Source organism: Neltuma alba, unplaced genomic scaffold (assembly GCF_004799145.2).
Source record: "Neltuma alba isolate B1F8T4 unplaced genomic scaffold, ASM479914v2 tig00012416_pilon, whole genome shotgun sequence".
Taxonomy (NCBI): domain Eukaryota; kingdom Viridiplantae; phylum Streptophyta; class Magnoliopsida; order Fabales; family Fabaceae; genus Neltuma; species Neltuma alba.
Genome location: NW_021636907.1, coordinates 303377 through 314396, shown reverse-complemented (window position 1 = coordinate 314396; position 11020 = coordinate 303377). Strand labels below are relative to the sequence as shown.

General features: G+C 35.7%; 2 protein-coding genes across 2 annotated transcripts; one reads left to right on the top strand and one right to left on the bottom strand.

The window, feature by feature from the left end:
* The first annotated feature begins 1349 nt into the window (after nucleotides 1-1349).
* LOC114726959 (cyclin-B1-2-like) lies at nucleotides 1350-4260 on the top strand. Its single transcript, XM_028913668.1, has 4 exons — nucleotides 1350-1557; nucleotides 2006-2106; nucleotides 3468-3565; nucleotides 3946-4260. Exons 1-4 carry the CDS (start codon nucleotides 1429-1431, stop codon nucleotides 4044-4046), a joined length of 429 nt encoding a protein of 142 aa, XP_028769501.1. The 5' UTR covers nucleotides 1350-1428; the 3' UTR covers nucleotides 4047-4260.
* A 1737-nt stretch (nucleotides 4261-5997) lies between these two features.
* On the bottom strand, nucleotides 5998-10115 carry LOC114726956 (probable transmembrane ascorbate ferrireductase 2). The gene is made up of 4 exons (XM_028913667.1): nucleotides 9849-10115; nucleotides 8947-8995; nucleotides 7032-7231; nucleotides 5998-6385 (listed from the first exon to the last, which is right to left on the bottom strand). The coding sequence occupies exons 1-4, from the start codon at nucleotides 9993-9995 to the stop codon at nucleotides 6080-6082; spliced, it is 702 nt and encodes a 233-aa protein (XP_028769500.1). The 5' UTR covers nucleotides 9996-10115; the 3' UTR covers nucleotides 5998-6079.
* Nucleotides 10116-11020: the final 905 nt, after the last annotated feature.

Sequence of the window (11020 nt, the reverse complement as noted above, 5' to 3'; positions counted from 1 at the left end):
TATATATTTGTGTGTGTGTGTATATTTATATAGCTTGAAATCATTTGATACAGAAGACGAGTTTTGTGACTGCGTTGGCTTCGACTACGTCACATGCAAATGATCACTTCTATGACATAACAGCTACCCTCTGTCTTCCCAAGCTACTTTGACCACCCTAAACCCAACCTCTTATTCTCTGATTAATACACTTTTTTTTTTTTGGACCAGGGTCTGATTAATACACTTCCACGCATTATAATACAATTATATAATATATATGTACATAACGCAATGATGAACCCCTACGTAAGAGACCTATACATAAATCACATCGCAATAATCCCCCGTAACACCTAGAGAAAACCCATCTTTTCAATAAATCCCTCATTCTGGTAAAAAAAGCACTCTCACTTTAACGTTCTCCGTTTCATGAACTCATAGTTTGTCTGTATGCTTCTAATTGTAAAGGATACATAATCTCATATCATCCTTAAATGTCTTCTTCCTCAAAAGTGATTTATTATTTTTTTTTCACCTTTTACAATTATATTTATATCGACTTTGCTTGTGATTTTGTTTTTTTCACTTTTCGGTTTAGCTGGACTGGACTGGTCACGCTTGGGCACATTGGTGTCCTCGGCAGGCCACTTCAATAATGACCCAATTGCATGAACCTTAAAAACAAACCTTCCAGAATTGGGCTTATTTTATACCTTGGGTTTGGGCATCTCAGAAAGAAGCAGTCACTGTGTCTTGGATCCGAAATTCTTTGGGCCTTTATTTAAGGCCCACAAGATGCCTATCAGTTAGGGATAGAGCTAGTAACATAACCCCAACGTGTCAACTTACTTAGAGATTGTTTGGAATGACTTATAAATAATTTATAAATAATTTTTTAATCATGATTTACAGAATATAAAATTAGTATGTGAAAAAAATTTATCTTGACTTATGCAAGTGTTCTTATTAATAGCAAATCCAAACAAATCCTTAAAAGTGAGAAACTAGCTAAATGCTAGCTCATGAATTGTGGCGAGCTAGTTTGCCTATTTTTTTATTTTTCATTTTAAAGCTTTTATATGGATAATTGAACGGTATGAACCTAAAAGGGTTGAACTGAAAATTAAACTCCTTAAGAATCCGCAACCAAAAAAAGTCCTTAAGAATCCATTTGGAATAATTAATGGTGATAGGAAGGAAAGGAAGAGAATTTAAAAAAAAAAAAAAAAAAACCCAACTACTAACATGTTAGCGGTTTGGCCCGTCATGTCCGGTCTCGGGCTGGCCGGGTTGAATTGAGCAGCAAGCAAGAATAATAGACGACGTCGTTGGCTTCTTCTCTTTGCCAATAAATAATTCATAATCCACTGTTTAGTTTCGCTGTTTCTTTGCTTGGTACAGAAGTTTGTGCTGAGCCGACCAGTTGCTGAGGCAGAAGACGGAAGCATGGAGGACGAACCGATGACCATCGCCCACCAAATCGGAGGTGTCCAAAACGACAAGCTTCGTTTCGGACTTCAGGGCGTTAAGAGTGACATCGTTGGATCTCATCCCCTTGAATCTGCTCAGAAATCTGTAATCATTTTCTCTTCTCTTACCCTGAATTTCTTTATTTGGAAGCTCTGTTTGGAGCTCCTATCTGGAAAATGTCTGGGGTTTTCGGATGTATTATATGGGTCACTGCTGGATTTTCATTTGAGCACTTGGCAGTCCCCCCCCCCTCCGTATTAGGGCTTGCGCTGGTTGGGTATAATTTGAATTTCGTTGATTTTTTTCCTGTTGAGATTTTCTCCGCAAATAGGCTTTCTGTCGTTGCAAGCTACTTTAGTCATTGTTATGAAGAACCTGGTGGTCTGAAAAGTTGGGAATTAATTATTGTTTTTAACCATCGGGGTTTGAAAGAGGCTGCAAGGTGTACTGTGGTCAACTGTGTTTGGGCTGATTTTCTGATGAAAATTGTGGAAGTCTTGGTGTTGATCATGGTTTACTCTGTAATGAAGCTTCTCCATTCTGTTATTTTTAGGCAAGACAAACACAGGAATCGATGAAGAGAAAATGCATTATCAACACTTATGGGTCTGCTTTTCCGCTGAAGATGGACCTGGACAGGCAAATACTTTCTAGGTATGATAGTATCCGGTTTTCTGAATTTGTTGTAGCGTGTATCTGGAAGCAATTAGTTTCTTCTGAATTTTTAAAACTGACAGTTGGCAACGGCAAGGATACAGTGTCTAGTCGATCGGTGTAGGCCCCTTTCATCCCCCCATCTATTTTTGTTTTAGTGGTTTTTGTGAACCTGATTGAGGTTGTTCAGTTGAAATTGTTGCTTCTTCCCATCCCCGCTCTTTTTAATTTACTGGTGTTCGTGAACCTGATCAAGTTTCTCCGAGATGGAAAGGTAAACTTCCAAATTTTTTTGTGAACATAGGACGTTTCACATGAAATGCCTAACTCTAGTCTTGCAAGCTCCTGCTGTTTTGTGAGGCAGACATAAACTTGAGGCAATACAAAACCACATGGTATAGGGCAATAAAACATGATACAAAAGTGTGTATTACAGCATCTTCATGTACTTGAAGAATATTAAACAATATGGCATTTTGGGTTAACCCCGAATTTTCCTCTAAAATATGCGTATTTTATATGTGATTATAGTGTGATCATGTTTTTATTTAATATCATCTCATTCTCTGCATCAAATTATAAATTAAAAGAATGAACGCTTCCAAATTGTTTCTCTTCTATTCGTGAAACAATATAATACTGAAATTGGATGCAAAAGTATGTGCTAATTCCTGAAGAGCATGAGTATTCTTTCAGCATGACTTGAGAAGGAATTCTGACTTGTGAGTTCTGAAAAATTCATTTTAATAGCTATTGGGGATTCGTACGGTCTGCAATTTACCATTATAAGAAGTGGTGAGCCCGCATGACCTGATTTTGGCCCTAGTCTTTGCACCAAGTCCTGCAGGCCCGCACATGACCTAATTCTTGGCCAGTGAGGTGTGAGTTGGCATGGCAGCAAAGTTAGCACTACCTTGAAACCTCCATGGTCTGGCAGTTGGCAGTACTATGACTTCTGCCATGGGTGGGTCAGTGGCCAATAATGCTGCCACGTTTTCTGAGTTTGAAACCTTTGCATATTTCACCTTTTTTCTTGAAGTAAGCACTGGGCTTGTGAGTTTAAGGTATATAAGGGTCATTTCTCTTTATCTGAGTGTTAAAAAAAAAAAAAAAACCTTTAAACCCTAGAAAACAACCGATCTGCTTGGGTATTAGTAATTCCATATATAGCATAAATTGTTGCTCTATAAATAAGGGTTAAGTGGGTTGGAATTAATTCTCTTGTGTGACTTTTTTTGCTTCATTGTTCTTGGCTATTTGCCATGGTTTGTCATCCCAACACCCGTTCCTTCTATGGGCTGCACTGTATTGGTGGCCTTGGTCTGCCTTTTATAAATGTTTCTTGCTACTGTTCCTTGTAGGTTCCAGAGACCTCCAGGAGCCATTCCATCTTCAATGCTGGGTTTGGAAGCTTATACTGGAAGTCTGGATCACATCGGTTTTGAGGATTATCTTAATGGTAATAATATAATCAGGCCACATCTTTTTATTTTGTTGATGTAGTTTGTTTATTCATTGAAACTTTCAAGTTTCTCCACCCTGAATAAAGGATTGCCTACATTTTGACGTTTTTATTGAATAAAAAGAGATGGAAAAGTCTGAGGATTGAAATCGGTGCCGCAGCATTCTAGATTGTTGGACAAGTTTTCATTTGTCACTTCTTGTCTTATTTTTTCTTTTTCTTTCTTTTGGAAACAAAAACATGTAAAAGTGAAGTCTCTCCTTTGTGTCCATATGATTATTAAAATATAAATGCAGTGCTTTATTGTTCTCCATTCTAATTGCGGCACTGTTTTTCCCTGTACCCCTCATTCTCAAGTTCATTTTTGTTGCCTGCAGATCCTCGGGAATCTGAATCTTTTCAGCCACCAGACATGCACCATGGAATGGAAGTTCGCCTTGGTATTTCCAAGGGGCCAGTCTACCCAAGTTCCATGTAATGAAAGCATCGGAATATTCACTACAAAGAAAGGGATGGAGCCAGCAGCATGTTTCATTATAGTTTCTGTTTACTAATTTTAGAATGTTTTGGATGCATGATTAATGGAAACACCGAACTTGTAATCAAAGTCAGACAGATTCTTGTGTCTTGTGATGCATTTTATACCTTCCAAACATTTGACCACTTAAAGCTTCGGCTCTATTTCTGCGGCTTTTCCATTGTCTACTTTTTCAAGCATGCAATACCTGTGTTTGAAGTTCTTGGTGACACCAAGCTGCAGGCGTAATCTAGCAGTAAAAGTTGCGAACTTCAAACTGGGTTGGTTGCAGTGTCTTGTGCAACTCCACCAGAGTTTTCCCACGTCATGAGGAACAACAGTTGTGGTTTTGCCGATACTCACAGCTTTCTTTATTTCCTTATTTCCCCGTAGAGTAATTAGGTGGTATGCTATTAGTATTTTTATATGAATCTCCCACCAACCCAGGCCTTCTGTGATCATTTTGAGCTGGATGGTCCATTAGTTCATACAGTTTCATAAGCATGTGTGCAGTCACTGCAGTGTTCTTACACGTGTGTGCGTGGGTTTTCCCACGTCATGAGAAACAACAGTTGTGGTTTTGTCGATACTCACAGCTTTCTTTATTTCCTTATTTCCCCACAGAGTAATTAGGTGGTATGCTATTAGTATTTTTATATGAATCTCCCACCAACCCAGGCCTTCTGTGATCATTTTGAGCTGGATGGTCCATTAGTTCATACAGTTTCATAAGCATGTGTGCAGTCACTGCAGTGGTTCTTACACGTGTGTGCGTGGGTTGGTCGTCTGTATTGTTTGCATATCTCCCGTGAAAGTACAATTTAAGGATACTGAGGAGTTATGTAAGCTTGATGCAATAAACTTGAGGACATGCCTAGGTTGAACTGGCAGGGCTTTTTGAATGAAGGTCTTAAATTAAAGCTGTGGGACGTAGCGTGGAAGCAAGTCAATATTTGCAGTAGCTTTATGGAAGGTTAAATAATACTCCCTCCGTTCCTTATTATAAGAGACAAATAACCGAAATACGTTGATAAAAAAAACAGTTAAAATTAGTTAAGAACAATTAATGTGTAAAAAGTATAATTTTTTTTCAAAAATGTCCTCATTAATAAGGAGAGAGAGCATGAGAGAAAACAATTAAATTATTAAAAGAAAGAGAAGTGGGAGGGAGAGAGAGTGTGAGTTGGAGATAATAAATATAGGTAAAATGGTAAATCAACACAAAAAAGTAGAGACAACTTGTAAGTGTCTCTTATATATAGGAACATGCTATAAGCATCAAATGTCTTTTATAATAAGAAACGGAGGGAGTATTTAAGTAGCCTTCTTTTTGGATCAATGCGATAATTGTGATAAAGAGATTTTACGTGCCATTAACTGTTATTTATTAGCACAATTTTCAGAGGAGCCTGTAGGCCATATCCATGCTGATTAGATGGCTTATCATACGCATGATAGGGATGCCAACTGCTTCATTTTGTATTTATGCCTTTTTTAAAACGATTATTAAAAAAATAAAATTTATTAAGTCATAATTATAGAAACACCATAAGTGTTGTCATCTTTTTTCCAAAAATTATTTTACGTTCAAAGTTATAAATATAATATTTCTAAAACGTTATTAAATTCGAAATTATAATTTTTAAATATTGAAATTAAGAAAGAGTTTTGAATTTTTATATGTAATTTGGAGAAGTTAGTAATAAATTAAATACCTGTTAGTTCTAGAATAGATATAAAAGAGTGTAGCGATCAAAATACGCATAATTATTGTTTCCCACCTCTCGTGTGATTTCAACTGAAAGAAATGCATACCTCAAAAACAAGAATCAAAGACGCACAATTTGAAAAAGGGCCAACAACTTCAGCAACCCAAACGGAAGAAAACTGTCTATGTATTAATCCGACTATTGGTACAACATCTGAGCTGTATTAGAAACTGCATACAAAACTTCCTCTCTTCCTCAATTTTGAAAGGCTTAATAATATTAAAATCACTCATTGCCTCTTATGATAAGATCAGCTTTACCATTAGATGGTGTAAGGACTCCAAGAATCACTAAGCCACCTAACATGAAGATCAACATTCCCAAGGAATTGACCAACATTGCTTCACTGGAATAGCGTGAGATTACCTTGCTGGTTTGAAGGAATGTAGCCTTTTCTAAGATACCTGTAGCAGCTGTGGCTATAGCCAAGCCATAAATATAGATCCCAAAGAAAACATGCCATGGCAATAGAGAGATTCTGCTATTTCTCGAGCCTCCTGGGAACCAGTAGGTCATGAATCCAGCAACCCACTAACAAAAATAACAGCAGTAAGTGAGATAGGCACTGTCAAACACAGCTTCAACCAAAAGGTTTAGATAATAGATGAAGATCCATGAATAGTTTTATCATGGAGTAAGCCAAAGCTTAGGTGTAATTTTTCATGTGTTTGCTATCAAGTTCTTCTATGAAAACATCAAAAATTATTATTATTTTTTTTTAGCTCTACATGGTTAATTATTCCCAAAAAAAAAAAAAAAAGTCCGTCTAAAGAATGTTTTAGAAGTTTTATACTTCAATTTCTAAATTTCTATTTACGCCTCTTCACATGAACATCCTTGAGTTAAAGGCACGGAAAAAACAGTTTACTGGCACTTGGCAATTCTTATCCAAGTTCATAAATAGTTTCAAAACAGTCTCCAACAAACATCAGCCATAAAGGCATTCATACTATGCTAAAGACTAATCAATTCAGGTGTTTATGCTATTAAGTGAAAGTCCATAAATAGTTGCGATAAAATCTCTGATAGATGCGATAATGAAATCCAAGTTCTGGTGTAAAGTATGATTCGATATCCAAGGGTATGAAGAAATACAAAATAATACCAAGACGTTTGGGCTTAGGCCCCATTATGCAATTTTTTTTATTTAAGAAAACGAAATAAGGCAAAAAGATACCTGGATGAAGAATAAGAAAAGGCAAGCTAGACCCAGCCATGAATGCAGGCTGTAGAAATTGTCAATGCCCTTGTCAATGTGAAACTTCCAAGCAGCCCAAACCCCAATCAAACTTAAAATGAAAGAAACAAATTGTAATGCGAGATGAACTCCTTTTTTAAAGTCTTTTGTTCCTGGTAAGGACTTATATGCAAGCATCGCTGCACAAAGTTATAAAAAAACATTGTTATTCATCAAATACTAAATTGTCAGGAAGCATAACTCGGAAATTACCAAAGGATGAATTAATATTTAGTAAAGAAACAGCTGTTTGGAAACAACAGAAAAAGAATTGAGTTAACCAGAGTTGGTAAGATATACTTTTGAACAAAGAGGTTAAATGCATTTTTAAGGTACTAGCTAGCCCACCAATTTGTATCACGTTATCTAGCCAGGAAAAAAAAAATCTTGTCATCTTCCTGCCTCTGCCTTTTCTTAAATAGGAAAAAAAGCTTCTTCTCCGGTTTAGGGAAGACAGAACTATCCCGGCTGCCATCAGTCTTTAGATGCCAAAAGAATGACAGGAAACGCATCCAAAATTCATATGCTCATTTCTCAATTTTTGCGGTAATGCTAGGGAGAAATCTTGTAAGGACATAATGCAGGGCTTTCATGGTGTCAAAATTCATCGTGCAACTTTGACATCACTCCACTCGGCACTCCAAGTAGATTATAAGAGTTAATTAGAAGACACATGACCTAATCTATATCTGATGGGGAATGATTTAAATGACTTCAGCCCTGAGCTATGTAATTTTAGATGTTGCATGGCCAATTAACATGGTCATGATCTTAAGGCAATAGACATATAGCAAATTCGCTACCTAACTTCTCGGGGCAGGGGCAAACAAAAGAAACCAGCTCTAAAACAACATTACTCTGTCCTCTTCAGAAAACCATTTTCTAATTTTATAACTATATATACCAGTCATACAACATGAATAATTGGAGAGTCACAATATAATCTTAAAGTCGACATACTTCATCAACGAAGAAAAAGTGGTTTGATTTACATCTTCATCTATTCTAACATATCTAGAGAAAATTGATTATCTTTTGCTCATTTACTTTAAGAGCAAAACATAGTATTGGCTTCTAAGATGTCATCAAGTGGGGGTGGGAGTCAATAGATCAGAGCATGCATGTCAAGATAAAATAACGTATGCATCTTGGATTGATACATGAAATCAGGCATAGAATCAATGGCAATACAATATGAGTTATACATAAATAAGATGGCAGGATCAATTACATATCATATTAGTCATATACCAAGTATGCCATATATATATATGGGAGGATAAGAATCAGAACAATCAAGTTAAATCAACAATGACACTGAAAATCATAAATTATTAATAGAAAATGTGTTAACAGATCATTAAATTATTAATCCTTTTCCAGGACCTACAGCTTCCTATAAATTTATCTATTACATGAACAAGGTTAGCAAGCCAAAGAACTGAAAAATGTGTCACTTTCAGATGGAATGGCACATATGAATTGCCCAGTAACACTGCATTCCGTGCTGACAAATATGAACATTAAGCAAAAAGGCTAATATGATTTTTTGTATGATTTGTTGCATTACTTGAAGTAAGAACCCCCACAATTTAAGTTACTTCAGTCAGTCTATGCCGTCAATTTTTCACTTCCATGTCCTCTATAATAGCTAGTTTGTTGATTATTCATGTAATACCGTATAAACAATTAATTCATTGCAATAGTGTATAAATAAGAACCAATAAGTTCATAGCGGAATAGTGGATTGAAAATTCATCAGAGAATGATGTCAGAAAGTTTCTAAAAATGTTGCTATGCTTATAACGATGTATATCTCCAGTGTTACCCAAAGTAAACAAGGAAGAACCTATACCTTCACCATTGATTAGGATAAGTCCAATCACCATCAACACTGGATGGACCTGTAGTGTGTACAAAATAACAACAGAGTCATCAAACTTTAGGCATGATGGGAAAAGGGGGTATATATTGACTGGCTCATCGAACGCCAATATGCAAAAATTATGCTTTAGCTACAACATTACAGTAAAATTTAAACTACCTACAAAGCTTTCAATGAAATAATTAGCTGGAATCAAATTTACCAAGAAATTAACGATAAGGGTCAACAAACAATCAAATTGATTCAAATGTGATTTCCATCAAACCGTGCAATCAAAATAATGGCATCCCACAGAAAACGCTAGTTCTCATTTTTGTTTTTTGGTCAGAAGAGAACACTAGTTCACAAGTTAGGAAGAAGTATTTATTCCAATATTCCAGACTCGGTTTGCCATTGCATTGTGAAATTCTAGAAAGAGCAAAATAAAGACGTACTTTCTCAGACTTCCTCACCAACCTATGTCAAAATCAATGATTTCTTGAACTCAACTGTTATAAGCAGAGAGCAAAGAACAAGAAAGAAGCCTAAAGACAGCAAAAGAAACTGTAAGGAATGCCACTGCGGTAGGATCAAATAACCCAAAATCAGGATCTCACACCCAGAAAACAATACAATCTCCGCAAAGCAAATTGGAAACCCCATTCACCGCAATTCCACTACGAACCGTGATTATTCGGATATATACTCTCAAGATTCTCAAATTCTTCTTTTTCATTCCTACATCACCGAATTAATTCGGTTCAGTCAAAAATCAATTTTTAATCCCACGAAGACAGCTCAATCGAGAATCTCCTCAACAACAATTTAAGTATTATCGGGACCACAAAAGCACTAACTAATGTTCAAGGCAAGAGAAGAAAGAGGAGGGATACATTGAAAATGAGATCTTTGTTTTGGGAAACGAGGGCGAGGCCTCCTCTAAAACGCAGAACCCAGGTGAGAAGAAGAAGCGTCACAAGGACGCCAATGAGTCGCACTGTTAGATGGATCGGGAACTTCACCGCTGGAGGAGAAGCCATTTCTCTGTTGTCAACGGACGGAGAGGGACAGACAGACAGAGAGTCACTTAACTTATTCTAACGCAATGGCCACATCCACCGATAAAGGAAAGGAATATTATAATAGCTCTGATCCTCATGCTCATTAGTCACGCACACAGAGACAGTCCAGTGCCTCCTGCTCGCAATACCGGGTGCTTCCCAATTAAGAGAGAATAACACATAAACCCCGTGGAAGAAATCACTATAAAGGACCATACATTTTTAAAATTCCATATAAAGAACAACGTTTTAAATAATAATCCCTTCTCTTTTAAATATAAATGAATATTGTTTTTTTTATAATATTCTTGCTAATAATGTGAATTGAAGGTAATGATGACTATTTTGAAGAAAAATAGTTAAATATAAAAAACAAAATATATTAAAATCTTATATTTAGAATCAAATTCAACTTTTAATTAACTCTTATATTAAAAACTGGAAATAGTATTATAACATTATTTCTTATTCATAATATAAGAGTTCGTTAGGTGTTAAGTTTGGTTTTAAGACATCTAATCCATTTAAAAGACAATTAAAGAAATGAAAAAAGCCTCCCTAAAGGGTGGTGAATTTTTTTAATTTCAGACACAGACTTGAGTTTTTTTTATTATGAGAATAAATACTTATTTGAGATTGCGATTGGACAATCTTAGAAGTATTTATTCACAAAATTCAAAATAATACTTTGTATGCCATAAATTATCAATAAAAAGTTGCTTTTGAAGAAACATACTACCAGACAAACACCAAAATTTTAAATAAAAAAGCAAAGGATAAATTTGCATTGCATTTACTTGATTACAAATGGCAAAAGATGAGTTACATATATTTGAAATACTAAGAGGTAATTATAGGTTGTAGAAGTTTTGTAAATTTTAAGGGCACAATTACAAACGTTGAAAGCTTAATTACAAACAAAAGCCTAGTTACAAATGACTTCTAAATTAAACAGTTTGTATTTGTGAAAATTCCATAATTTACAAATGATTTGCATCTAATTT